The 27246-nt window shown below is 50.0% G+C and overlaps 13 protein-coding genes across 13 annotated transcripts; 4 read left to right on the top strand and 9 right to left on the bottom strand.

The window, feature by feature from the left end:
- Positions 1-224: 224 nt before the first annotated feature.
- Positions 225-1445, bottom strand: BO85DRAFT_375117 (uncharacterized protein; the record flags this gene model as incomplete). The annotated part of the gene is made up of 2 exons (XM_025656155.1): positions 225-1064; positions 1125-1445. 2 exons carry the CDS (start codon positions 1443-1445, stop codon positions 225-227), a joined length of 1161 nt encoding a protein of 386 aa, XP_025514162.1.
- A 1077-nt stretch (positions 1446-2522) lies between these two features.
- On the bottom strand, positions 2523-4126 carry BO85DRAFT_470003 (agmatinase; the record flags this gene model as incomplete). The annotated part of the gene is made up of 9 exons (XM_025662361.1): positions 2523-2607; positions 2665-2815; positions 2868-2960; positions 3013-3230; positions 3279-3500; positions 3550-3633; positions 3697-3787; positions 3845-3941; positions 3992-4126. The coding sequence occupies 9 exons, from the start codon at positions 4124-4126 to the stop codon at positions 2523-2525; spliced, it is 1176 nt and encodes a 391-aa protein (XP_025514163.1).
- Positions 4127-5034: 908 nt separating this feature from the next.
- BO85DRAFT_479160 (MATE family efflux transporter) lies at positions 5035-6629 on the bottom strand (the record flags this gene model as incomplete). The annotated part of the gene is made up of 2 exons (XM_025662936.1): positions 5035-5985; positions 6044-6629. 2 exons carry the CDS (start codon positions 6627-6629, stop codon positions 5057-5059), a joined length of 1515 nt encoding a protein of 504 aa, XP_025514164.1. The 3' UTR covers positions 5035-5056.
- Positions 6630-7876: 1247 nt separating this feature from the next.
- On the top strand, positions 7877-9902 carry BO85DRAFT_497789 (putative MFS transporter; the record flags this gene model as incomplete). Its single annotated transcript, XM_025664005.1, has 7 exons — positions 7877-8064; positions 8114-8427; positions 8489-8578; positions 8637-9209; positions 9277-9351; positions 9484-9611; positions 9711-9902. The coding sequence occupies 7 exons, from the start codon at positions 7877-7879 to the stop codon at positions 9879-9881; spliced, it is 1539 nt and encodes a 512-aa protein (XP_025514165.1). The 3' UTR covers positions 9882-9902.
- Positions 9903-10369: 467 nt separating this feature from the next.
- On the bottom strand, positions 10370-13163 carry BO85DRAFT_479161 (uncharacterized protein; the record flags this gene model as incomplete). The annotated part of the gene is made up of 3 exons (XM_025662937.1): positions 12874-13163; positions 12625-12816; positions 10370-12591 (listed from the first exon to the last, which is right to left on the bottom strand). The coding sequence occupies exons 2-3, from the start codon at positions 12665-12667 to the stop codon at positions 10370-10372; spliced, it is 2265 nt and encodes a 754-aa protein (XP_025514166.1). The 5' UTR covers positions 12668-12816; positions 12874-13163.
- Positions 12711-13188, bottom strand: BO85DRAFT_62850 (uncharacterized protein). The gene is made up of 2 exons (XM_025665541.1): positions 12874-13188; positions 12711-12816 (listed from the first exon to the last, which is right to left on the bottom strand). Exon 1 carries the CDS (start codon positions 13109-13111, stop codon positions 12878-12880), a length of 234 nt encoding a protein of 77 aa, XP_025514167.1. The 5' UTR covers positions 13112-13188; the 3' UTR covers positions 12711-12816; positions 12874-12877.
- Positions 13189-13444: 256 nt separating this feature from the next.
- Positions 13445-16205, bottom strand: mdv1 (WD repeat-containing protein). Its single transcript, XM_025660475.1, has 5 exons — positions 15818-16205; positions 15134-15734; positions 14882-15079; positions 14026-14834; positions 13445-13975 (listed from the first exon to the last, which is right to left on the bottom strand). The coding sequence occupies exons 1-5, from the start codon at positions 15902-15904 to the stop codon at positions 13700-13702; spliced, it is 1971 nt and encodes a 656-aa protein (XP_025514168.1). The 5' UTR covers positions 15905-16205; the 3' UTR covers positions 13445-13699.
- Positions 16206-16707: 502 nt separating this feature from the next.
- BO85DRAFT_375494 (chorismate mutase ARO7) lies at positions 16708-17778 on the top strand (the record flags this gene model as incomplete). The annotated part of the gene is made up of 3 exons (XM_025656172.1): positions 16708-16778; positions 16997-17648; positions 17701-17778. The coding sequence occupies 3 exons, from the start codon at positions 16708-16710 to the stop codon at positions 17776-17778; spliced, it is 801 nt and encodes a 266-aa protein (XP_025514169.1).
- A 2-nt stretch (positions 17779-17780) lies between these two features.
- Positions 17781-19048, bottom strand: BO85DRAFT_450896 (protein-transporting protein BCP1). Its single transcript, XM_025660476.1, has 3 exons — positions 18915-19048; positions 18582-18818; positions 17781-18517 (listed from the first exon to the last, which is right to left on the bottom strand). The coding sequence occupies exons 1-3, from the start codon at positions 18996-18998 to the stop codon at positions 17963-17965; spliced, it is 876 nt and encodes a 291-aa protein (XP_025514170.1). The 5' UTR covers positions 18999-19048; the 3' UTR covers positions 17781-17962.
- A 2953-nt stretch (positions 19049-22001) lies between these two features.
- Positions 22002-22984, top strand: BO85DRAFT_521518 (terpene synthase family protein; the record flags this gene model as incomplete). Its single annotated transcript, XM_025665205.1, has 4 exons — positions 22002-22067; positions 22128-22159; positions 22210-22472; positions 22528-22984. Exons 3-4 carry the CDS (start codon positions 22234-22236, stop codon positions 22982-22984), a joined length of 696 nt encoding a protein of 231 aa, XP_025514171.1. The 5' UTR covers positions 22002-22067; positions 22128-22159; positions 22210-22233.
- A 120-nt stretch (positions 22985-23104) lies between these two features.
- On the bottom strand, positions 23105-23827 carry BO85DRAFT_375274 (uncharacterized protein; the record flags this gene model as incomplete). The annotated part of the gene is made up of 1 exon (XM_025656163.1): positions 23105-23827. The coding sequence occupies one exon, from the start codon at positions 23825-23827 to the stop codon at positions 23105-23107; it is 723 nt and encodes a 240-aa protein (XP_025514172.1).
- A 431-nt stretch (positions 23828-24258) lies between these two features.
- On the top strand, positions 24259-25251 carry BO85DRAFT_479167 (uncharacterized protein). The gene is made up of 3 exons (XM_025662938.1): positions 24259-24737; positions 24819-24940; positions 25020-25251. The coding sequence occupies exons 1-3, from the start codon at positions 24593-24595 to the stop codon at positions 25119-25121; spliced, it is 369 nt and encodes a 122-aa protein (XP_025514173.1). The 5' UTR covers positions 24259-24592; the 3' UTR covers positions 25122-25251.
- A 14-nt stretch (positions 25252-25265) lies between these two features.
- BO85DRAFT_62908 (alpha-mannosyltransferase) lies at positions 25266-27210 on the bottom strand. Its single transcript, XM_025665542.1, has one exon. It carries the CDS (start codon positions 27052-27054, stop codon positions 25579-25581), a length of 1476 nt encoding a protein of 491 aa, XP_025514174.1. The 5' UTR covers positions 27055-27210; the 3' UTR covers positions 25266-25578.
- Between the last annotated feature and the right edge of the window lie 36 nt (positions 27211-27246).

The following is a 27246-nucleotide window of genomic DNA, read 5'->3' on the forward strand; positions in this document are numbered from 1 at the left end:
GTTTCATAAGTGGCGTTGCCTTATGCAAGGGGACCGCTAGATCGAGATCGAGATCGAACGGTGGATGACAACATGGTGGGTACTCAGATAAGACACTGTAAGTACGCTTTGGCATTTTGCTACTAGAAATTGCACTATCCAATAATCTTGATACGAGGTATGCGCTATGACATTCTCATTTCTGTTCCTCAATGACCACCTCCAGCGTTATTCGTGTTATCCTGCTACCCTTCCACTTCCATTATGGCGTCTGGGACTTGCTCCTCTTCCGCTTGGGCCTCGCGTGCGTTGGCAAGCACCCATGGTAGCTCGATATCCGTAGGCGATATGCAGACAGGGTAGCCTTTGACTTGATCTTGCGTATACAGAAGACCATTCACACACAGACATCCAATGAATTGCCACAGTCTATGACACATGTTGTATGTAGAGCCCCGTGGTAATCTCAACTGCATATCGTTGAGTACCAAGCGTATATGCTGATAATAACCCAGCGAGTTCATGTTGCGCCCATTTAGACCGGTAATGTTATTCACCGTGTCTGTAAACTGCCGGAGCAGGAAGTTCGGTATGCGCCGCGGCTTCTGCGTTGCTAAAGTCCGAATGAACGTGTGGAGAGCGACATCCGCTTTCTCAATAAGCTGCCGTTGTGTTCCGACGTGACGAATTAAGGAAGCGTATGCACTGGGAGTGAGTATATTTTCTGCGTTGTGAAACTCGTTCCGCCCCCAGTATTGCGCCATTCCGACAAGATGAATGAGGCATTCGCGGTAGAGCTGGGCACACTGGATGTCTTGTGCCATCTTAGTATAGGCGAGGATATCCTCAGTGAGACCAAGCAGGGGCTTAGACGTAAGCGTCCAGGGAAGTATGATCTTCTCGATATATTCTCGCACTCGAGGCACTGCCTGGAAGCGTATCCCCAGCAACACCATCCTCCGCCATCCTTTGATCCCAACGTATGGTACAGGCTTGAGATACAGCGCTTGCAGGAAGCAATGGAAAGACTCAATGGCGCTCGGGATGCGTTCATCCGGCAATTCGGGATAATCACGGTAGTATTTCTGCGGAGTTAATGCCACCTTGTCAGCGAATATTGGACGCCATGTAGCGACTCAGCATACCGCTCCCTTCCGGTAGATCCCCCAACCACCATCTTTCTCAGTCCTCGCCTCGAAGTAGTGTCCGCGGCGCTCAGCATACTCGCCGTGCTGTTGTTCCTTCCAGATTCCAGTGTGCTCTTTGATCAAACTGGAATGCGTTCGGAACTCCTGCCCAAAGATGTTGATATGGGTGTCGGTGGGACCTTGCTCATGCGGACCGCAGAGAACAGGGACGCTGATTTTCTGTTCTCTCAATGACTTGAATGGGTTGTCATTGAATATCTGGGCTAGATCGGGGACGATATCGTCTGCAACTGCAGGACTCAGGCAAGGGATCTCCATAGGCGACTCTGTGATGTAAAGAACGGAAGGTGTAGTCTATAGAACTGTAAAGATAGTAATCAAGGAATGACAGATCGAGGTGTGCTTAAACTGTAGATGTCAGCAATTTCAAGGATGGGCAGCTAGACATTCTGGGGTTTGAAGAACCGTGGATCATAACTGCACAGGGCTGATGTTTATTGCCTGTTCAAGCAGGCGGCGCCCTTAAGCTTTCCCCTCGCTTCTGTCATGATATCCAATCTGGAAGTAAGCTTGTCTCACATACGTCAGTGCGATTAGCGTCAAACATTGTTTCTATAAGCGTGACTTCGATGCAGGCGACGTCTGCTACATGTGGAAAGGATTCTCGTCTGTTTCATAGTAGTGCCTGAGCGTTGTTTCCCCGAATGTTAATGATATTCCTGGCCACCGGACGTGCTAAGATTCTGTATAGGTGGACGAACCAACGGCTCTGATACGCAGATCCTACTGTGTGTAATATATTGACCTCAGCAGCCCAGTCGATGGATCAGCCATCGGACTCTATCTGCTTGATGAATTACATCACGTCCTGGCTGCTAGTCAAACTGTTCCATTTCATGATTCGTCTGGGACCCTTTTCCGGCGATTACCTTCAGGTGAATACCTCCTTGCTTTTTTGAGTGATGGAATTGTCCAATAGCTTGTGCGTTCCAATATCTGCCCATGCTTCCGATGATGTTGCTGAAACCCTTCAGATGAACGCAGTCAATTCGAGACATGCACGTGTCTTAGCCTCAACATTTCACACGTGATCATGTTTGGCCTACTGGCTTAGTACCCCTATCTTGTTTTGCACTGCGGGTATTTATCGATCATTTAATATGTGAATAAAGACCCGTGGCAACATAAGTATACAGTTCTCCAGGAGATATAACATGTATAGACAATTGTTGTTGTTTCACTAGACCTCTACACCTGGATATGTACTTTCTCTGATATCATCCTCCACTCCATACAAAAAACTGCAAAGCAATACTATCAAGCGCCCAATCCTGGTATCACGGATGGAATAACTGCGGGAGCGATCAGGCAATATTCCAACGCAGCGTCCATCGACTACAGCTCATCGGAACGGCCAACGGACAATGGACCCTTCTTCACCATGATGGTAAGAACCTCATAGAGGACGTCAGCGGCAGCCCTGTTATCATATGCATCAGTACTAAGTCATGAATAGCGTCGTGCAGGGTTGCTATACATAGTAGAAAGCTCAGCATTCGTATCATAAGCAGGAGCAACCTCAACAATGTCTGCACCGATGAAGTTCAATCCATCCAATCCCCGAATAATAGTGCGGAGCTCACGCGTCGACCAGCCGCCCGTTTCGGGCGTTCCGGTTGCCGGTGCGTCTAGATCTATTGTCAGGAAAGTCGTGGGAATGAATTACTGGAAATGACCTACAGGCAGGATCAAGAGTATCGATGTCAATGGAGAGGTAGACAGGGTTCTCAGTACCCACCCTCTCCCTTATCTTCTTGATGATGCCATCCGTTCCTGCGAAACCGTACATTAGCATGGTAAATAGGAGATCTTTGTGCAGGCGTACCGATAGTATCAATCTCTCTTGCCTCAACGATTTCGAATCCGCAGTATCCGTCATTATCGTAATCAGACGGACCAGAAAGGGTAGTACGAATACCGGCGTGAATGTTGGTATCGTTCTTCAACAGGCCTTCCATCGCAGCGTGGTAGAAGTAGGTGCCGTGATTAATGGCGGCAACCTGACTAGGTGAGCCGCCGAAAACCTTTGGCTTCCAAGAATCCCTGGAGACAGTGAGCATTGGCTCTTCCGACTACAGAAGACAAACATACAGATGACTGTCAAAGTGTATAACAGTGACAGGTCCATAGGCCCTGTTTATACTGCGCAGCAAGGGCAGGGTAATAGTGTGGTCTCCTCCTAAGGTAATGATGCGTGGAAGGGTCTTTCCAGCCTTGGAGAGCCCATACTTCTCAGCATCGGTGAAAGGTTTGCGCATTAGGACACTATTGTGGCCCTCTTCAATTTGTTGGATAGCCCAGGCGTTATCATAACTGTTTGCATCAGAATCTTGCCAATTCTCCCGTGGTGTGGGTGCCATACGACGTAACAGGGATGTCTCCGCAATCCAGGATTCTCATGTCGCTAACAAAAGGGTTCGCTTGCAGAGGAACATTATATCCGCCACTAGGGAGAAGTAATGATGAGCGTCATCGCCGTTGGGTATAGTCATGGCAGGGTATAGCATACTAGAGATTAAGACGGCGAGATCCTTGCCGGATGCCACTAGGTCCGAACCTAGCTCCGGGTCTGTATGAGGTACCAGTGTCGAAAGGAGCACCTAATCAGATATCAGGGATTGTTACTGGAATGTCGTACTTTTAAGATGGTGACTTACCTATGAATGCAATATCATACCTCTCGGCTTCGCTGGAAAGACAAGGAAAGTACGGCAAACGACCGAAAGTAGAGATACCAGAGAAGACAGAGTCGGCCTGAATTGTCAGCCAATGGATAAGTACAAACTTGAGCTAGGTTCACTCACCTGTGTGCCACCATCTCCAGGGAGTGTGTTGTACCACAACCTCTGGTGCGGACCAGCCAGAGGAGTTTGGTCATGGCCGCCATGGGCATTTGCGATGCCTAAGAGAGCAAGTAGGCCCACAACTGAAAGATACATGTTGGAGATATCTTGTGGAAAAAGGCACAAAATTACTTTAATTGAGAGCGATGATGTTCCAGGCAGGCTCTGCAGGGAGGGGATGATTATATGCTCCCACCTGCAGCTCAGCTACTTGGCTTCCCCAACCATCTCTCCTTCCAGTCCCCCGCCTGTCCTTTTACTTCGGCGATCCTTGGTTACACCGAAATTTACAGCATGCATGCTAACGCGCAGTGTAGGTGGATAGAATGACAAAACCTACGGCATGGTCGCTGTTGATGATGTGACTATCCGATGTCTATACTCGGGAACTGAATATCTGACTAGGTCCACTCACAGTATGGAACTTGACACTCTATTGCTTCCTTCTCCCACGACTTGCCAGAACTGGGGAATAATTGGAGAACCTGGGAGATTGAGTGGGGTACGACATCATCAGATGTTCATTATCTCTCGAGAGGTCGCTGTTGTGGATACTATGCGAAAGCGAGATCTGTTCCACGGGCCAACGTCAAATGCTTGGCTCGTAGTATAAATTCGAAACGCATGAGCGATCGAAACAGGAAGGCCGGAGGAGAATACAGCGGATGCTTCAGGACAGCAAGATTCCACAGAAGCCAGAGACTAGTCTCATGCATTAGTCTAATCTACCCTACCAAGGCTTATCGTGCTGATGTTCCACGGAGATAGCGGCCGGCATTTCTTATCAGCAACGCTGATCTTCATTCTGTGACGTGGGGACGGCCGAACTCGAAACACTGAATCGACAGACAATAAAACAACACGATAAGCGTCCGACATCGTTCTCGCTTGAGAATTGAAGAAAGGGCTGCCAACTCTAAGGCTAACCAAGCAAACTCTGTCCACCTTCCTCTTAGAGATATTAGATAGAGACCCTGAGCGGGGTTTGGAAGGCTTCATATTTGATCTAACCTACACCTATCTGCACTACACGACTGTCGTGGCACCATTGGTGGTGTGTTCAACCTCTAACCGGTCTTCAATATCCATTCGCTGAAACGCCTTATCGACCTCGCATTCCCAGTTACTGAAGGCCACGATTGCCCACTCCAGTGCCCCCACAAGATACAGTGCGATGCATTGTCCCACCCAAAGTCCTTTCAATCCCCAGCCATGGAAAGCCAACCAAATACCGAGAGGCAATGCACCGCAATAATAGCTGACCAGGTTGACTAGCGCACCGATATGCTGTCTTCCCATGCCCCTAAGGCATCCTCCACAGCTACCGTTCAGTCCATCGGCGATCTGGAACAACGCCACCCACGGTAGAACCTCCGCAGTGAGCTGTACAACTCCTTCATCGGAGTTGAACATCTTTGCGAAGTCGTACCGAGTCCCCATAAGCACGGCCAACACGGCACCCCCCAGCACCATGCTCAACCAGGCCGCGGTATTGGCCGCTCTCGATGCACCAGCCGTGTCCCGGGATCCAAGCAGGCTCCCCACTCGCGCAGACGTAGCAACTCCTACACCAAATGGAATTGTGTTGAGCACTTGGTCTGCGGTCATGATGACGCTCTGTGCCGCCAGCGGAATTGTTCCCAGCCTTCCGGCTGCTAGCGCTACGATCTCGAAGGCCCACCACTCGGTGCCTACGTGCACCACGCCCAGAAAGGCCAATCGGGCAAAAGTTCCGAGGTTCTCGAATGCTTTGCGCGACCAGCCGCCCCAGCATTCGGAGCCGGCGATGAACCGGGCATACAATACTAGCAGCACAAAGGACAGCCAGTAGGAAATGCCTGTTGCAAATGGCGCACCGAGCAACCCCATATGAAAGGTGTAGCAGAACAGGTAATTGAGAAATGCATTGAATGGTACCGTTATCAGTAAGACATACGTCCCAGGTCGCATAATACCTGCATCTTCTGATTAGCAGGGATTCCTGGGAAAGCAGCACGTCGGGGAACGACTTACCCTGGGCTTGCAAATACTTTTTCATGGCCTCAAAGTAGATATATCCCAGACCGCCAGGGATCAAGCAAGTTAAGAAACGCGCACTATCTCTCGAGAGCTGCGGATCCTGGCCAAGCAAGAGAAATACAGGCTCCGAGAATGCCCAAAGCATGGCGATGGGGACATAGAACAGCCCGAGGACGAAAAAGGCCCGCTGCAACAGGATGCCGAGATCATGCTTGTTCGAGCTGCCTGTGAAGGTTGACGAGGCTAGTGTGTCTAGTGCGGTGGTCCCGCCCAAGGCGATCATCCAGGCTGTGACCATGGCAAACATGAGTGAAAAGGCCGTGGTGGCGAGATCCTCAGGAGAGATCCGTCCCACAATCAACACAGAGGTGGTCTGCAGGCTGTTTTGCAGCGTGTATGCCAGAATGACCGGGATGGAGTCTTTCAACAGCCGGACAAATTCGACCGGACAGGGAATCGATAACGTCGAAATCTTGGAGTCATGGTTGGCGTCGACTTGCTTGGGAAGTAGTGGCGTATGTTCTTCCCCGTGAGAGTGCGCGGAAGTAGTCTCTCGGTAGCTAGGAAGGGAGTCGTACATCTTGCAATAATAGTAGACACACTGGGCTCAAGCTCTGAAGAAAGAAAAAGGAATTGGTGGCAACCCGAGAGAACAACACGGGTAACTATGATAATAAAACCCTCGGTCTTGTTTGAACACATTGTACAGCACAGTATAGCCCCTTGCCTCGACCGATAGAAGCGGTCTGTTACTCAAGTGGCAACCGTGCAGACCACCGACATGATCCACCACGAGCTTATCCAGATCCGGATCACTGACCCACCAGGAGACCTTAGTCGAGCTGCATGTCAGCGCAGACTGATTCAGAGGCGGGGCTTCCTCTTCTCAAGATATTCACCTTTTTGGGACGAGCGTGGGGGATATCCAACACTGGATGTCTGCTTCTACTGTATGATCCGATATCGAACCGAGATGTCGGGACTGACATCACATTGTCAAGTCCGAAGACTGTCTAGGTCTTTGATGCCCAAATCTATAGATCGAGATGTCTATCCCTTACGCAACATGAGTTTCTTATCTTGATTGCTAACAAGAGGCTATCCAGTACGCGCTGCAAACGCTACTGTCTTGTAATCGGATTTACTTGTGCCCCGCCAAGTATAGTTCCAATGATGAGGTCTGGCTGGCGCAGCTTATTGTATAGAGGGGAAACCCCAATGACCAAAATATGATGAAGGAAAGAAAAGACGACGGGATAGAGTGAGATCTACGACTTCAATGGTCTGGATCGTTTGGATTTTCAAGGAAAATCTACCAAAAATTTGTTATGACCATGATTGACAGCAAGAATAATTAGGGCACCGAAACAATCTCATGGTTGCCAACTCAGGGCCCTAGGTATCACATATTAACAAACAATGTCAGGGAGAACGTATAAACATCTTCTAAACAGAATAGCAAGGCAGCATATACTTCGTTACCCCAACCGGTTAATGTGATTCGCTTCCAATTTAGCCAGATCCAGGCCGAGAAGGGCTATAATTCAGCCATTAAGACCAGGGTTTGATTCGATCCGCTCTTCCATCCCAGTACATCCCGCTGATGATAAGCAGCAGAGATATCCTTCAGGATGGTGATTCGATGTTCGCCTGAGGCTGTTACTGATAAGCATCGTTCCGTACAGCAATGGCGTTGCTCGACTTCACCTGTCAACCCCCCTCTCATCATGGACTATATATGCACCTTAGTCAAAAGGACCATGCATTGGCTTCATTGCCTCAGGGCTACATTAATATTACCCATGATCGATCATAGCTACTCGCAAAATGAATCTTAAATCTACCCAGACAGACCTTGTCCAAATCTCCGAGAAGCAATCCGCCAGCGACATCAACAGCCTCCCTGTTGAGCAACATGGCACGCACGTCCATCCTACCCCTACTTCTGATCCTTTGGATCCGCTCAACTGGCCCCGTTGGCAAAAGCATGTGATTCTGGGTATTGTCATGCTCAAGTGCGTATTTGCTCCAGTCTAGAGAACCCCAGACACTAACCTTGAACAGGTACTTCCTTTTCACCTACATCACGACCACTACTGTCCCCTCCTTCGCCGAGATACAATCACAGTATGACATCAGCTACTCGCAAGTCAACTGGACCGTCGCAATCCCGGCGCTGGGCTTGTCGCTTGGACCACTATTCTGGTCCTCCATTGGCGACATCTACGGCCGCCGCATTGTCTTCATTGTGGGGACTGTCATTGCACTCGTAGCGACAGTTGGCGCTGCTGTGGCAGACACATATGGGGGGTACATGGCTGCTCGGTTCTTCCAAGGATTCGGAGTCAGCCCTTCATCAACAGTGGGAATGGCAGTTGGTATGCTACCTTTCTTCAACAGTCATTCAAGTGAACAGGGCAGCAGTAGCTAACGATCTAGTCACCGATCTCTTTTACGACTATGAACGCGGTCAGAAACTCGGATTATGGGTCCTGGCTCTAGATTCAGGTTTACTTCTAGGTCCAACCTGTACGTAATCCCATCTTCACTTCAACATTTTAACCTCCATTTACTGACATAAACCAAGTCGGCGGGATTCTCAATCTCCTCAGCGCCCAATGGATCAACTGGTTCAACGCTATTCTCTTCGCCGCGCTTCTACTCCTCGAGCTTGCTCTCATGCCTGAGACCCTCTACCCACGCGCGTTGATGCTCCAACGCATGGCAGCCACCGAGAAGCCAGCAGAGCCGAACGCAGGTATAGAAGAAGCAGAGATCAAGCGCACCAAGTCATTGCCGTTCCTCAACCTCCGTCCCGTCCCAGGTCTCTCCCATCCACCCATTCATGCCTCTTTCACCCGATTCCTCCTCACGTTCCGCTTCCCAGTCATCCCCGTGGCAGTCCTCGGATACTCATTCACATGGTACTGGTGGATTCTATCTGTGATTACCATGGTTCCGTCTGCATATGCATCAGATTCGCCTCTCATTCAGGGCTTGCTATTCCTGGGCCTATTGATCGGGACCTTAGTAGCGGAGGTAAGCTGCTCGGGACGATTGAGCGATGCCATCGTGGGGAGATTGGCGAAGCGGAATGGTGGGATACGGGTCCCAGAGATGCGCCTATGGCTGGCATATCCAGCTATCATTCTGACTGCTAGTAAGTACTTCCCTATAGCCCAGTACTGCTACTCCATGTACAAGTCTAACATACAAATAATTGACAGTCGGTTTAATCCTCTGGGGCATCAGCATAGACAAAGCCTACCACTGGATGGTAGGACAAGTCGCGTTCTTCCTATGTGAGTATCCCCTACCTCTACTCCTACCACCCCCACTCTCACCTCACTCATCATCCATCATCTCTTACCAATACCATACCTCCTCTAAGCCCCACCCCCCCCTCTAACCCCATTCACTAAATTAATGAACAGTCTCCGCCGGAATTCAAATCGGCAACACCGTAACAAGCAGCTACATCATCGATGCCTACCCACTCCAATCCACCAGCGTGGTGATTTTCTACGCTGTATTTCTAAATCTCAGTGCGTTTGCTAATCCAGTATGTTTGTTCCCCTTTCCCTCCCCATCTACTTACCCCCAATTAACAATATCCCTCTACCACCACGAACATATTATTGATAAATGAATGAATGAACAGTTCTTCATCGCCCAATGGCAAGCCGCAATCGGCTGGACCTGGACATTCACCACCCAAGCTCTCATCGTCGTGGCTGGTGGAAGTGGTGTGTTCATCTCGCTGCATGTGTTTGGGGCGGCGTGGAGAGCGAGGGGCGTGCCGGGGTGGGTGAATCCGGAGTTTGATTCTTAAGTACTTTTGGTTTATTACTAGTATATATATTCTCTTCAAAGAACTTCTCGAAGCGGGATACCTTTTTTTTTACTACAGTTACGGATCAGGTTTGGCATGTAGAGGGTGCCATTGGTTTCAATGTCCCAATGCTTTTGTAGGAATACAGCACTATCACGCAGTAGGCTATATACGGAGTAGAAAGGAGCGCACCTTCTATCTTACGTCAGAATTTGTTCAAATACTGAAGGAATTCAGCATGCACGAGTATGCATATATTTAATAATCGCTAAATACGAACGATTGCATGCAAGTACCAAGCAAAGTCACGAGTCGTCCAAAACGTCTGCTCCACGAATTTAATAACAAAACAGACCGTCTATCACGATTGCCATTGCCTGGTATCTTCCCGTTCCTACCAAACGCCGCCCGAATAAACGAAAAACATTTTGAAACGCGATACGCCGCCGCCGATGATATCAACAACGCAGGAGGGGGAAAGAAACATGCTATACATGACCGAATAGCTTCAGTCGATAAATACACGTGTGGTTGCCACCCCAGTTCGACGTGGCCCGAAAGACGACCCTGTCTACCCGAAGTTCTGGGGAGTCAATCACCGCGTCTAGTTGGAAAAGCTGCACGTGATGCGAGCCGTGGATATCGTAGGTGAATTTCCCGACTCGGTAATATGACGGTCCTAGGAGTGGATCATCGGAGTAGGCAGTCGGATCCTCGGTGGGCCATGCGGACCGGAGGGCGTTCATGATCGGCTTGTGGATTGACGCAAGCGTCCTTGCATGTCGACTGGCTCCCTTCTGAACGAGTACGTATTGAGCCCAGAGCTCCATCTCCCTGGGGGCATTTTCAGGCTTTAATGTAGCCGTCTTCGGCATATGTTCGACGGCCACTTCCTCTGGCACGATCTTTTGGCCTAGGTCAATGCCGATCTGCGACATTCCGTCCCGTGGTGTGCTGCACCAGCAATCTCCATAATCTTCCCAGGGAGCCAAAGCCGCGAGCGGCGGTGATGCAGGCCGATAATAACTACCCCTCCATAATTTGACATAGGCCCATTGTAAAGGATTGAGCTTGTGTCCGACAGTTGGGCTTGTGAGACCCGGAATAACAAGCACTCCTAGTCCAATGCTCAGAAAGTTTGTCTTTTGTTCTGTGGGAGGACCAAAATCGGTGCCTCTGCTTGGTGGCATGATTGGGGCAGGTGACGATCGGACCTCCGACTGCACCGCGTTCACGTCCCATTTGACGGTGCGCATATCCTTCGCCAATGAAGATACCTGCGCTCCAATTCGAGACATTTGATCTGTAAGGCTGCTGACCGCTAGCATATTGCTCTCATCCATCGGGATATATTGTGTGGGTCGAGAAAGGGAGGGAAGTCCGCCAAAGGCAACCAGGTAAACTGTTGCTGCTGCCAAGGCTATTCCAGCGAGTATGCGACCGACCGTAGATACGCTGGGCAACTGTGCTGATAGGCTTCCTACCCAGGACCAGGACTGACCTCTCTGAGTGATATTTTGCTGGTTGCCATCGACTGATGGTTCTCGTGATGGACTCCGCGCATATGTATCAGGAATGAGTGTCTTTGTGGGCGCGGTAAACTGTGCTGCAGGAGACTTTTCTCTGATGACCTCCGGCTCCGGTATGGGCTCCGGCATATGCTCCAGCTCTGGCATAGGCTCTGGCTCGGGCGTAGGCGTGGGCTCTGGGGAAGGCTCATGCACAGACTCGGGTTCCAACTGTGGCTCCGGCTCTGGAGAAGGCTCTATCGTGAATTCCTCAAGACTAGGTTGCAGGGAGGGCGACCTCGATTTCGTTTTTAGAAGCCTCGAGTCCGGTTCCTCTTCTTCGTGAATAGGCTCGTTGAAAGCCAGCCCGGAAAATCGACGAGGGGGTGCCTTGATGTTCTTTCCATCGGAAAGCGTCCGTGTCAGTTCATCGGAGTTGATTGCTCGTTCAACGGTGAACGAGTATAACGATGAGTTGTCCGGTAGTGGGGAGCTTCCTAACGGGGGCCCATCGTGCAATTGCGGGCCAAACCGTCCCATAGGAGACGGATACAGATTGTCGGCTGGGACGTGGGGATATCTGGGTACAGGTAGAGGCTGCGTAGGACTTGAGGCGGTAGAAAGAGTGTGTGGGATAGGAGGTGTGGGGGTGGCGGTGGATTGGTCGTTGTTGCTGTAGTTGCCCCGTATCGGCGTGGGAGACTTAGTTGCCTCGCGCAGGTTGTCGAGAAGCTGCAACTCATCCGGAGTCGGCTCCCGGCGACTTCGCCGAACCGGGGAACGACTGATAGAAGGCGACTTCTGTCGACGAGACTTGTCCTGAGTGGTTTCTTTCTCTTTTAACTGCCGATCCTTAGCATCCTCGATTCCCTTGTCGATTGCGTCGGCCATCTCGGTCAGATCCATATGAGGCTGAATCTTGAGCTCCCGTGGGAGAATTGGCGTCTCAGCAGATCCATAAGCGAACGACTGCTTGGTTGGAAGATTTGGCAGAGCCTGTGTCCTTGCTTCCGGACCCAGCTTGGACTGAAAATACGTCGAGGCACTCCCTATATCGGAGCGTGGAGTAGACCCCGCGCGCCTGGTGGCGCCGCGTCTAGTAGGCATTGGAAGTTCAATGCTGAGAATTGGCTCGATGATTTTGTTAGCTAGAGCGCATAACGTGCAGGCTTCCCCACTGAGGGGTGAGGGGAGAGAAAGTCCTATAACAGTGGGACTCAAAGCTCTCTACTCACTGTGATAAATGGAAATGATCAAGTCTCTTGCAGCCTCAGGCATGAATGGGAGGCCAGAGATGCCAAAACACGGTGATGAGATAGGAGGATTCAGCCCGAAGAGAGTGATCAGGAGTAATATTGAACAGTCAGGCTGCAATCGAGTTTGTGCTACACTATGACTGCGACCAGGATGGCCAACTTAGATGTAGCCTACACGAGGTTTGTTAGAGCTGGAGCTGAAATGAAGAACAAGTGAAACAAAGATACCTCGTCAAGTCTTTGTTTTCAAATGACCATTGAGAGAGGTCAAAGACCTTGAGGTACCCAAATGAGCTAAGGTGAGCAGAGGGTATAGACTGGCGATGGCAATCCGGGGTAATTGTCGACCTTCATGCGCGAAAGCGACACGGCGCGAAAAGACGCGGGTGGAATGCCGATCCACGGCGTCGCAGGGGCGGTGGAGGGATTCAGAAACTTGATATTTGAGATGAACTAGGTCGCGCATGTAAAATGCGCGTCGTGCAGAAATTCCTGAATGAAAGATGAAGAAGAGAGAGAATGCTGGAGCTGCAGAACAATGCTGGACGACGGGAGATGAGGCTGGCTTGCTTGTTAGACTGAATGATGATGGATGGCCGGAACCTCCACTCACTGCGGGTAATATTCGTATCTCCTGTTACCCGCTTTCAATACAGGATTGCCCAATTTGGCAGGGCGGCTCGGCGGCCTCCTTTATAGATCGCCCGCGGTTTACGATGTTATTCCCTCTCCCAACGCAATGTGTATAGAGCTTACATGACAGGATTGTTGCATTATTGCACTAGCGTTCTTTATTTCGGTCCACGTTTGGTTACAGTCCAGCCATGCCTTTATTTCTTCGCTATTTTTATGCATGTTTCATCGTGACAAAGAAAAGTACAGGTCCTCGAATGCTTCATTTACACGGCTGCCCTCCCAGGACGCCCATCCTTCTATATTGCCAAAGTAAGAATAATATACAGTCGCTGAGGCAGTCAAGCAGTCACAAATACAAAAACATGATGATGATAGTTAGCATGTACGTGGCGAGTCTTGCAGGTCGTATAGGCTTCGTTTAACAAGTCCACGCCGCGACGATACCGTCCTTGCGGCCCTCAACAAGGAATCCATCCTTGAGCCGAACCCGCTCGACCGTGGCCGGCTGCGGCCCACTGTCGTCAACGCCAACCCCGGCACCACAGTCCCAGTGGTGGCCATCTGCCTTGTCGTATACCTTGACAACGTTCTCTCCGGCTGCCGCGACAATGCGCTTGGTATCGAACATCATGCTGGTGATGGGCTTGTCGTACGCGTAGGCATCGAAGATAGATCCAGTTCGGAGATCCCAAATCTGGTTAATGTTAGCGGTGTCGTTACGTCCGTATATGAACAAACACTTACTCTGATGCTGCGGTCCTGACTACCAGTCACCAAGTGTACATCGTCGAACTGTAGGCATGTAATAGGACCGGTATGGCCCACCAAGCTCCGGTGGACTTGGCCGCTGCGAAGGTCCCACAGGCGCACCATACCGTCCGCCGTACCGCAGGCCAGCGCCGCATCGAAACATTGAACCGCGCCGACAAAGTCCGCAGAAGCGTCCGGAAGGCGTCCCGACGGGCGCCATGTCGTCTCACTTCCTAGAGTAGACGCCTGGGCCGCTGCCCACAAGACATCCAGCGTCTGCACGCAGCGCCCTTTGACCAGGTCCCACTGTCGCAACGTCTTGTCGGCAGATCCGGAAATCAGGGTATCACCCTTGAAGTGCAGGGCGGTTACTTCATCGACGTGCGCATCAAGCGAGTATACATAGCAGTCTTCCAGGGTGGTCGAGTGAGATGCCATGGAGGCGTCATCAGCTTGCGCAGATTCCTCATCGTCCTCGCGTCGGGTGACGCGATTGTCGCGAGTTGTGGTCCGGGCCCGGCTCAGATCCCAGAGCTTCACAGATGCGTCCATAGATCCAGTGGCGACAATGTTGTCCTCAATCTGTAGGCATCGAACAGATGCATTGTGTCCCTCCAGGAAGCCCACGCAGCGGCCGACGTTGAGATCCCACACCCGCACCGTATCATCCAGGGCAGCACTGATCATGGTGCCAAACGGGTAGTCGAAGTCAATAGCAGTAACCATGTCCGAGTGTGCCGGCATCTCTTTGATTTCAGAACCGGGAGCGAAGTGTTCGTGCAAAACTGGCATCGATCGTTTCCCTTGGACCATTAGTACCGGCTGCTGAACGGAGAATGGTTTGACATACTTATAGATCGCTGCTTCACGCTCTTCGGCGAAGGGATCTTCTGGTAGATAGATTCAGACATAAAGGAAGCCCCCATGGCTGGGTCTTCGGAAACAATCGAGTCATCGTTGGCCTCAGAAGACTTGGGAGTTGCGGGAGGCGGCACCTCGGCCTCTTGCTCTTCTTGGATATCCTCCAGTTTGTTCTCAATCTCGTTCACTGGTTCCATGTTAGGACGTTTCTGCTAAGTATCCAAAATTCCAGGTCACCCACGCTCATGTTCTAGATCCGCCTCCTCCATCTCAAGGCCTGCCAATCGGTCTAGCACAATCTTCCGCATGTTGTGTAGGTTCGCGATCTTATTATCTATGTCGTGTATCTCCGAGCTGCACATATTCTTGCGAACGCCCATCAGTTCCATCCGGCGGCTCAGCAAGTCCCGTTCCTTCTTCAAATCCGACGGAGCGGACGGCAAAGCGCCGTGCGTCTCCCCATCCTTCAACAGCTTCTTGCTCTTGGAGGAGCGCCGACGATGGGCGCGGCGATACTCAATGTCATCCTGCGACGCCTGGAAGCCCTGGAAGAGAGAATACGAGCTGGAGTCGTCGGGGATATTGGCGAGGAGTTCGTCCGGAAGGGAGGAGATGGCCCGCGACTGAATTTCGGTGGTTGAGAGCTTGGAGCGGACCAGATCGGTAGGGGTGGTCTGGGTGAGAGAAAAGACTTTGCGCTGGGTGTTGGGATGGCGTAATTCGCGCTGGATATCGGCCATCGCAGTGTGGTAGTGGCCGCCGCTGGAGGAGTCGGGAGCCGGTCCCATCAAATGGCCAGCAGTCGATGTGACTTTGCGCCCGAAGGCCTCGATATGACGCGACTGGAGAGGAAGAAGGTCAGTAAGAAGGGATTTTAGGCAGGAAAGGCCGCCCAAGGGCAGGTGTCAAGGCCGCAAGAGCATACCGTGATGCCGGTCCCTAAGAGACCGTCCGGCTCGACAATATCTGATAGACCGGAGGGAGACTCATCACGGCGGCGGTGTTTGTCCATGACACCGGCGGAGGAGCGAAGAGTGAGCTAAGCACAAACTCCCATCCGGGAATTAACAGATCAAGGACAAGGATGGCGGAGACAGAGGAGCTGTTGTGCCCAGTCGGCAGTTGGTCGGCTTCAGGCTGGGATTGGAAAAAGAAAGGCGGATGGAGTTGCACGCGATGAATTACCGTGTTTCGGCTGTATTTTACAGCTTGCCTCTTGCTGCGCCCGGGCTACCCTAAGTACCACGGTCACTCTTCCCTCAGTTCTGGCTGGTGTGCCTTCAATGTCGGAGAAAGCATAATTATTCCCCTGGAAAGAGACTGCTCCATTGCATATGAGTGGCTTAAGTATCCAATGTCCCTGTTCTTTGCCCCCCAACCCCTCCAGCTTTCCACCTGATGAGGCTCTCCCTGCTGCACATGACAGCATCACCAGCCACGGATCCCGCCGCGGGTTCTGTACGAAGCCGTAATGTTACCTGCGGCCAACCAGCCAGAATCATGAATCACCATCCAACATTATGGGTTGCAGATGATTGCTGAGCCCAGCATTCCATGACAGTCCGGATGTCGTGAGACTTACTTGCTTTTTTTCCTAGGCTCAGCAATTGGTCTCCCTTGAAACATCACCCAGTCTGTGCCGATCAGCAAACCGTTAGCGCTGATTCCCCAGCCTACTTAAGTTGCTCTATGATCTCCCCGAAAGCGGAGCGTATTCATCTCGCTTTCCCAGTCCCTCCATCTACTTCTACGCTCGCTGCACTTTTGCCCTCTACGCACCCTACAGCTTCGTCTCAATCCTCAACCAGCCTCGCCATGGATACAGCTATTGATCTGTCCGATGCCTCCAAGGCATTGGACCTCGCCAACATCCGCTTCCAGCTAATGTAAGTTCCTTCGGAGGGATTTCGTTAGTTAGTTCGCCTACTCTAGATCGACCGAAGATCGGGGACCAACTCGCATACAATGATTCACATCCCTGCGCGCAAACCTCAACCCCGCATCCCCTCCATTACTGCCAGAGTTTCAACATACTTGTCCACCAACACAGATACCAAAACTGAGAAAACTATGTCAGTCGCTAATCATGCTTCGATACAATTAGCCGTCTTGAAGACACAATCACCTTCCACCTGATTGAACGGGCGCAGTTCCCTCTCAACAAGCCCGTCTACCTACCCGGCGGGGTAAAAATCCCTGGCACCGACCTCAGTCTTCTCGACTACTTCCTTCGCGAACGAGAACGTCTGGAGTCCCGTGTTCGTCGGTACCAGTCTCCCGATGAATACCCTTTCTTCCCCGACGCGCTGGAAGAGCCCATCCTCGCCCCCATCCAGTACCCCAAGATCCTGCATGACAACGATGTCAACGTCAATAGCATCCTGAAACAGCGCTACATCGAGGATATCCTTCCCGCTGTGTGCGCGCAGTTCGGGCGCGAAGATCGCGGCGAGACACAGGAGAACTACGGATCCGCGGCGACATGCGATGTGCATTGCTTGCAGGCGCTGTCGCGCAGAATCCACTTCGGGAAGTTCGTCGCGGAGGCTAAGTTCCAGCAAGAGACCGAGCGCTTTGTTAAGCTGATTAAGGCGAATGATCGGAAGGGCATTGATGAGGCTATTACCAAACCTGAGGTAGAGCTGAAGGTGTTGGAGCGGTTGGCGCTCAAGGCGAAGACGTATGGTACCGATCCGGGTTTCCAACCTGAGAATGGACCTAAGATCAATGTTGATGCTGTGGTGGCCATGTACAAGGTGAGTTAACTCATCTCTCGGTTTATGATCAGGAATATGCTGACGTGCGTAGGAATATGTCATCCCGCTCACCAAGGTCGTCGAGGTAGACTACCTCATGCAGCGACTCAAGGGCACGCAATGGGAGTAATGTAACACCACCTAGAAGCTCCCGTTCTGCCATTATATACACGGAATATTACACTAAACGCCGTGACGAAACGTCTATAGAAATAACCAAGATGGAATAATAGAAACGGACAGATGACCAAAGAACAAACCAACTTTTTGGGTGTCTATAACATATAATCATCGTAATCACAAGCAAATTATATCTATGGCTTGAAGTACTCCGCCATATCCTTAACCGCCCCATCCAACTTACTCGCCTCCAACAAAATGAGGCTCCCCTTCGTCACGATACCCAGATCCTGGAACGCGCGCTTCGAATCCGACAACCCCTCCTCAGCCTTATGCGTGTACTCCACAGGCCCAACACACACAGCATGTCTTTCCAGAACCTCATCCTCAGGATGGAAGAAGAACCGCTCGGCCTTCTCCCCACCCGCAGCCTTCTTCTTCTTCTTTTGCGGCCGCGACTCCTCCGCATCTAGCTTCGACTCCACCTCCTCGTACGTCTTCGACACAACCAAGTAATGCGTGAAGCTGTACGGCTCTTTATCCTTGATCGCCCAATCGATCTCCTCTTGCAACATCGTGTACATGGGCGGTACGACCTCCGCGGGCATGTTGATAAGACGTTCTGTCAGGATCAGGCCAATGGGCGGGATGGGGGTTTGGGAGAGGAGCTGTGCCAAGGGCGCGAGTGTCGGTGTGGCGTTGGCTTTGCGCTGGAGGTAGGCTGTGAGGTCTTTGATGACGGGTTTATCCTGAATGCTTTCGTTAGACTCCCCTCCTTCGTGTTCCTTATGTCGAGGCGGGGCAGAGACGCACCTTATGTTCCTGAAGATTCAGCACAGTCAAGAACGCATATGGATCCGACTCATTCCCATCAACTTTGACAGTCGAACCAAGCAGAGGTTGCGAGAGGATCAAATCGGCCAGAGCGGACATGTCGAAGATCTGGGCGTCGGTGTCGAAGAGCTGACGGAGGAGGTTCTTCAGACCGTGGAAATCGACGGCCGGTTGAGGGTCGAACCATTCGAAGTCAACGTTGACCATGTCCATGTCCTGATTTAGTACTTTTGTCAATATTTATATCGAGTTGTTGCTATTGCTTGGCTGGGTTTGTATATGCTGTTGGAGGGGGTATTGGTTCGTATGTACCTCATCGGAGTCGTCGCCGTCGACGCGGGGATCCGTCCCCGACATCTCGACATCATTGTCTTTGAGTTCCTTGCGCTTGACCATTGTGTATGTTGAGAGTATATGTGTGGCGTGGGTTTGAGGGGGTTGTGCTGGGAGGAGTTAAAGTGGGATTTCCGTTCGCGGAGGTTCGTCGGGCGGCGCGGCCGACAAAAGTTGATCTTCCGCTAACCGCTTTTGATTATCGATAGCTTATCGATAGCGCTATACCAGTAGTGCAATCAACCTTTATTGAATTTATCCCATATTCATACTACTCTGAAGAGAGCTGTGTAGACACTTCACTGACTAAAGAATATTCCCTAAAGTGCCCTATCATTACTCAATGCCGCATACAGGAAGTATTCAATAGGCCAACAAGTGCACATTAGAGGGAATAATACTAATGAATACTGCAATGTAGACAGGCACTTCACCTACCCTTGCCTACTATATAAATTCGGCTTGCGACCCTGCTTGATCTTTCTGATCTTCCCAACTCCAACAATACTATCATCGAGAGAACAATCTATATATAATCTAAAATTATATCAATGCTTTTATGATATATAGTGTAACGAATAATTATTACAGCTACTACCACTAAAAAGGCAGTTGCTTATGGGCAACCATGGCAAACATATCCGAATTAATATACAATATATAATATACCAATGGATCAAAGTCCACATGCCATTAGAAACTTCTCCACAATTACAACAGTGGACTGCAGAACAAACGCAGCTTGATAAATCTAGAACCTGCAAGCGAAACAGCGATGTTGGACATCCCGTACCGAAGGGTAGCATAAACGACATATTCAATATGGACAAATATTGTCATTGTATTTGCAAGCTATCGAGAAATATTAGACATTGCAGATGGCCCTGATCTTATCTTCAAACTGAAAAGATCCAGATCATGGATATAGATACCGCACATAGCTATAGTAGCCATTCAGCGAAGCAATCCAGACGACATGGTGTGACCTATTATGAGGGTTTTAAATACATCAAAAGGACATTCTTGGCTCAGCCATTTCGAAAACAGAGAAAACCTTGACGATAGCAAGCAATCGCCGATACTAACGCAATTAGTATTATCTAACTATTAAGGGCATTTCAGCCTAGGCTGGAAGGACCTGCGAGACTTACTAATATACTATTTTCAGTACACCCCCCCCCCCCCCAAAAAAAAAAACAGGAAGAAAAAGAGAAAGAGCTCTCACAAAACAGAAGGAGATACTTCTGTACTTTCTTTGACACAGATACGTGAGTAATTAGTGCAAGATGGCCAGCTGTCGACAGAGGTTGCAGCTGCCACCATTATTGATCCCTTGATAGAAAGGGCCGAAAAGTTCTCGAGCGAGTACGAATCCGCGAGCAAAAGCGAGCGGTTAGTACTCTGCATCGAGTTTTTCAAATCAGTCGACTGGTTTAATCATATCAATAATGGGGCAAGCGCAATCACTGTTTCGACAATGGCTAGGAAGGCAGAGTTCCTAAGATACTGTCAAAACAATAACATCCCCGAATGGACATAAGTGCAGATACGTGCCAAGAGTTTCTACGATACAGCAAGGGTTGCAGCAAACAATTGGAGGATGATCGAGGGCAGGGTAGGGAAAGTTTTGTAAACAGATCCAATGGGGCCTCTGTCTTGATCTAACAAAAGGACCTGAGCTCAAGGTTGATAAATACCTCACCAATGGAACACCAGAAGGCAGACGGAGATCATCTGATATTTTACTTAGAACACCGTTAAAATATCCTGAGCGCAGCTAAGGTGCGTACTGACAAATCTATGGCGGTGTTTTTTAACCGCTTCCATAAACTGATAAGACGCGGTAAAGACTACCGTGATTTTCGGAGGGAGCCATCCTTGGAGTTGGTTTGAAGGATCAAAAATCCCCGATAATTACGAATAATCTTCTCAATGTTCTAGTTTTTTTTTTTTTTTTTATTTCCTTTAGGAAAGTCATGGAGAAAAAGTCTGGATTGAAGTGATCTAGAAAGCAGCAGTCATTCTGTCATATGGCGCTATTATCCAAGATAATCCTGGATGATCATATTGGAGTTGTGACTGTCTTCACGGAACTCTATTCATCTCTCGAAAGGTTGTTTTCTTCTGACCCTGGTCAAGAAATAAAAATTAATATAGTATGTATTTAATCTATGACATTTATGAAGAAGATATAATTGAGAATGCTGTCGTTGTAACATTTCAGATGCACATAAGTTCGATACTACTAATTAGATGTTCACTATTAAGGGTATTCCTAGCAAAGTCCCGGTAAGAAGTATAGAAACTCCATTTAAACGTGTCATCGAGCACGTTGCTGAGAAAGGCATCCATCATCAGAGACAGGAGTACGCCACGTAGTAGGTAGTGCAGTGAACACGTCAAAAGAAATAAAGATCTCGAGTTTCGGATCGTCCAGTGCCATAGACGTACGGTAATGGGGTCGACTGAAAATGGTCAGCTAGTTGGGTAGCAATCCTACTTCCGAACAAGCACAATTAATCTACTTGAAGTCAAGATGGAAGTGATACATTAAATGCAGCTAAACCTCCGGTGCTCCTATGGACCCATTACAATTGGATGAACCTCCAGCCGTGCTCTTAGTAAGTTTCTAACCCCTCATTTCTTCCTTCAGGTTTTGAAGCTGAATTGCGGTTGGGACCCGTCTCTCAGCCTGCAACAAAAAGCATTTTGATATTAACTGGATGGGGGGAAAAAGTATATAAAAAGCAACTTGTATAGACAAGCATAGCCTTCTCCGTAACCACTCATTACCAGATTCTTCAATTCCCAACCTTTTCGTTACCTGGACTTCGGCATCCGACCTACGTCTAGACATAATGTGCTACTCAATTCCTCTTGCAGCTGAGATTTGGAAGACTAATCCGTTATATAAATCACGGTTCGAACCGCGAATCCACAGAGACGCAATCAAAGCAGACATTGCCTCCGTTCAGTGTCAAAGAGATTTATTTGGGATTGACAGTATAGGTAAAAAATATGGAAACATCAATCCAAAAGTAGGTAATTGCGTTGCTGTGTGTGCACCTGATTCTCTACCCGATAGACTTGTTCTTCTCGCCTATCTCTGTGAGTTTGCATTCGTCTCGGACGGTATGTTCCTCACCTCGATTTGTTTGCAGTTTTTGGAAGGGGATCTGATGTTTTTGGCAGGCCTTACGGACAACGTTCAAGACCTGAATTCGGTAAGTTAAGCTGATTATATCAAGAACGGATAATATAATAACGATCACAGCTTGTTCAAGAACAGGAAAATCTGATGCAAGCGCTCAGCTCGAATGGAGACGTGTACGCAAGAGGCTGTTCTGCGCAAGCCTGTCGAAAAGCACAGGTTCAATCCAAGATAGCAGCCGAGTTCGTTCGTTTGGACCCTGTCTCCTGGGAATGGGTTCTTGGTATTTGGAAAAAGGCAACAAAAGCAACACATACAGTCAGATCTCGAGAGTACCACAGTCTGGAGGAGTACTTGTCCTTTCGAGTGTCGGATGCATACGCCGAGTAAGCACAGAGTTAAACCCCCCCGGGGGATGTCTTCGATACTAATCATCTCAAGATGGGCATTGGCTCTGTTTAGCTGGGCGCAAGACATTCATCTAACCGATGATGAAGAGCGTATGATTGATCCTATACGTCACCACGTATATGCGGCAATGACGTTGACAAATGACTATTTCTCCTGGCCCAAGGAATACAAAGCCCATATGGAAGATCAGGAAATTCCTCTGATCAATGCTGTTCACGTCGTGATGCAATGTCAGTCTTGCTCGGAGGAGACAGCAAAGGAAGTCGTTAAAGCTGAGATTCGTCGACACGAAACACTTGTTTCTCAGTTCGATGAAAAGTACGCGGGGTCGCCTCAGGCATTATTGGGTGTTATCAAATGGCTTCGTATGTGTGAAACAGCCCTTGCTGGTAATTACATTTGGAGTTCGCAGGCACCACGCTACTTTGACGTCGAGTCAAATCCATATAAGGACCACCTCGCTACCTTGACGGGGGAGTCTGTGTGAAGGTCATCGGATGTCATGCCAGCCACTATACTCCATCTACCACAGTAGTAATATATAACCCCCTCTAAATCTATCCCAACCCATAAACTATATACAACCAACCCTCAACCCCCCTTTCCCTCAAACATCCCCCTCCACCTCCTCCACACCAGGCACCTTATCCAACACCCTCCCATAAAACCCCGCAACATGCTTAACGCCCTCACACAAAACCCTCACATCCTCCAAACTGACCCCCAAGCGTCTCGTGCCCCTAATATGCCAATGGGTCTCAATCCTCAAATTCTGACTCATAATCGCTGGCAACACCACCAACTGGGTATCCAAATCATCCAACACCCCGCGATCACTCAAAAACAACCCGTAGGTAATCTCCTTCGACAACCAGGCGAAATCCTTATGCGCCGCAAACAAATCCAACGTGCCCGATGTATTCCGCGCATACAGCTTCTCCAACCACGCCACGCCGCGCTCGTGGTTCGCCTCGTCGCATTGCCAGCCCTCCCGGGTGAACGTGTAGTCTTTGTCTTCGGGTGCTTCGAGCTTGCTGATGGCAAGAATGGCTTCGATGGGTTTGCACACTCCGACTATTATCACGCTTTTGATGAGGGCTTCGCGGATGCGCCGGATCAGGTGTTGGCGGGATGATGGGGTCGAGTACTCGGGTTTGGAGGTTAGGTAGAGGTAGAGTTGGTCGGCGCGTTCGGGGTCCGGGTTTGCGACGAGGGTGGAGATGGCGAGGATGTACCATTTGTCGTGGGGGAGGGTGGTGGTCTGGAATTGGAATTCCAGGGTTTGGAAGAGTTGGGCGTATTGGGGGTCGAGAGTGGTGGTTGTGGCCATTTTGGGGGTGGTGTTGGTGGTGGTGATACCTCGGATGGGAGTAGTAGCTGTAGTGGGAATGTGATGTGTGAGAGGGGGAGAAGTAGATGGTGTTGATATCAATGATGATCGGACCGGCGTGGATCGGGGCGGGGAGAGGAGGGGTAGTATGGAGGAGACACTGGTGCCGAATTGCCGTCTACTAGTAGTCAATTGCAGACTACGAGATGCATACAGTAGACGCGAAGGGTTGCGGGCCATTATGTCCCGTTGTAGATGGCATTAATCCTTAATCGTGAAGGTGAGTCGCGTTTGTATCTGTTTATTTCCCCATGTTAGCCGGAAATGGAACTAATCGGCCGATATCGGTTATGTAAGGATGCATAGCTTGAGTTCACCACCATTAGTTATTCAGTCAGGTACAACCGATTCCCCATCTGACTTGCTACACCCCAAGACTTCACCGAAATGCAACACCAGAACGGACCCAACTACATCATCGAAGAAGAATATGATGAGGACTTGTTCCAGCCAAGGGACAAAGCCATGCCCAGCTTTGGCTGTGACCCACACAGTCCATGGGTACTATGATCTCAGCGACTGCCATATGACATCACAACTATCACCCAGATTTCTTCTCCCCCAACCCTGACTCTATATAAACGCTGTTCTTCGTCCTCATTTAAATGTAACTCTACTACAACAACAACAACAATTAACAGACTCTCAACGAATCTATCTCCCTTTCACAGAAATCAACCCAACTCCCTATTACAAACATACACAATGTCTTCCGGAGCAGGCCAATCCAGCGTCGGCAGCCGCACCCTCTACGAAGCCGGTGACCAGCGCAACGTGCCCCAGTCTGAGATCAACGAGCAGAACCGCTACGCAGAGGGTCAGAAGAACAGCCACAAGAACCTTGATTCGAGTATGCATGCTCCTTCCTTCTTTGTTGCCCCTTCTATCCTCCAATCACTCGGGGAGACAATACTAACGAGAATCCCAACAGAGGACCAGCGCTCCATCGGCAACAAGCTTGCCTCGCAAGAAAGCAAGCCCGAGAGCGACCACCACCACAACTTTGTCCAGAACCCTGAGGCTGAGCTCAGCAAGCAGGATCCTACTAAGCCGGTATGTTTATATATACCCTCTTACACAGTTGTTTGTTGATTTGATGATGGGCATGATGGTTAACTATTTTTATCTGCAGGCCAAGGTGCACGGTAACAAGCCCTCCAAGGGTGCTGAGATCGATGCCGAGTTGCAGGCTGAGGATGAGCAGCGCTTGCGTGAGAAGGGTATCAAGAAATAAATGATGTAATGTTGGAGACGGAAGGAAGGATGGATGGAAAAGCTATATACTATATCCTTTTTGAATGACTGCATGAATGGCTGACGCCTGGGGCGATAGCATATCACTATTATTCAATTTACAATGATCCTATTTCTAATCTTTTCCACGTAGATTTGTTAGAGGATGTAGTATGTAATAGCATGTGTGTTGAATCTTGTTACAAAGACTGGAATATACTTCGATACTTTCGTTGCGGAGCGCCAGGGTATCAACAAACAGAGAGTTGGGATGCCAAATAAGTATGGCATCAACCAATATTATACACCTAATGGTATGAATATGTAACCAGAAAAAGAACAGAAGAATATATACAATACTGCTTGCTGATAAGCAACCGTGTCGATCATAAACAGCATGGCGTAACTGGTTACCCAGTGATGTCTCAAGGCCAGCATCGCAGTACAATGCGGCCAATTCAGCTTTCGTCAGTGAACTTGGGGTCGTCATCATGCGGCTTGGCGAACACATTCGCCCAGTAGCTCTCTACCCGGTCACAGATTTCATCCTTCCTCTCCCATGTCCGGAAGCTGATGGCGGGGTCGCAACTGATGTTTTTGATCTCCTCCCAATACGCTTTCTCGACGTCGTATCCAAATCGCTGGACAGTAGACTCTGCCGCCAGCCATGCCCGTCCGTCTGTGCCATCGGGGCGGAGCGTTGGCGTGGTCTCCCATTTCATGCCGAATACTTTTTCACCAGGATTGAACTTGGGGTAGTTGGCGTGGATGAAGAAAGCATGGGGGGCTTTCGCCACAGACTCATCTTTCACGCGCCATTTATTCGCACTGGTCAACGCATAATCCTCGGCCGGGTCGGTCTGCACCATCGCAGAGCCCGCAATACCGCCCGGCTTCGTGTGACCGACTGCCTGAACCCGCTCGCTCACAGCGTAGAAAGGCTCTCCGACGGCGGTGGCAGCATGAAGGAAGGTCTCCTTATCGCCTTCGCCGGGTGCGCCTTGCGATAATAGCCGGAAATAATGTGACGGACCGTAGTAGTTGTAATAAGCAGCGAGGAGCAAGGTCAACTGATGAGTCTTCTTCGATACCAGAAAGACGCCCGCTTCCGATGACGCGCGCTCCGACAGCGCTGGCATTTCCTGCCGCGAGATTTTGAAGTACAGCGGAGACGCCGAGGAGATCCAAAAGTCCGGCCAGGTGACCAACCCCTTGGAGCTGAATGGTTCCGACTCAAGCAAAACTTCAGGCTTGTGGAGCGGAAAACAGTCTGCGTCCATCCAGATAACCTCTTCAAACGAGGAGAATAGAACTGCGAAGATTTTGAGCTGGTAATGCTCAATGGCTCCCTTGCCAACGATATCCGAGAGAACAAGACAGCGCGCACCCAGATCCGGTAGGATCTCGTCGCAAATTTGTTTTTCATATTCACTTTTATCCTTCATATACACCTCCACCGGCAGCGTTGACCCCAGTCGTCGAAGCATTCGTAGAGAAGACAAGAAAACTGGAAAATAGGAAGCCCCCGCTGTGGACACTATGCCACGCGTGCCCGGAGTATGTACTGGCCGCAGCCGTTCAGACTTACGGCACTCCTCAATATATCCCGCATGAGCCTCTTCCATCGCTTGTAAATCGCCATCCTCGATTATGGTCAGATCGGGTCGCGAATCGGTTGTCGTAGCATTGAAGTGAACTGCGCTTACGTCCGCCAGGCGCTTTGGCGTAGGAGTATTTGGGGCATGTCCTTGCAATATCGGGTTCAAGACCTTCCAAAAGGCATTTTGACGTTCGGCGAGAGGGACCTCGAAGGCGGTGCTAGGGACTACTGAGGCTGGAGGCGGGGCCCAATAGATGTACACGGTGCAAATGAGTAGCAGCGCACCCGTGGCCGAGATTATCGTCTTCAATTTACCTGGTCGAAGAACCGGCATGACTATGTTCGCTGCCGGGAGGCAGAGCTAGGGGTATGGAGGTATAGCTTTGGAGGTTTGAGGCAAATCTACCAGCTCGCTGTGTATGGAGGGAGTGCACTTCGGCGGTTGGCCGGCAGGGTGGGCAATTTCAAGTAAAGTCAGAGAAGATCGCTTTAGCAATCCATCAACATGGCTGGCAAGCTCGGTCGA

This window comes from Aspergillus piperis, assembly GCF_003184755.1.
Source record: "Aspergillus piperis CBS 112811 unplaced genomic scaffold BO85scaffold_13, whole genome shotgun sequence".
In the NCBI taxonomy this organism is placed as follows: domain Eukaryota; kingdom Fungi; phylum Ascomycota; class Eurotiomycetes; order Eurotiales; family Aspergillaceae; genus Aspergillus; species Aspergillus piperis.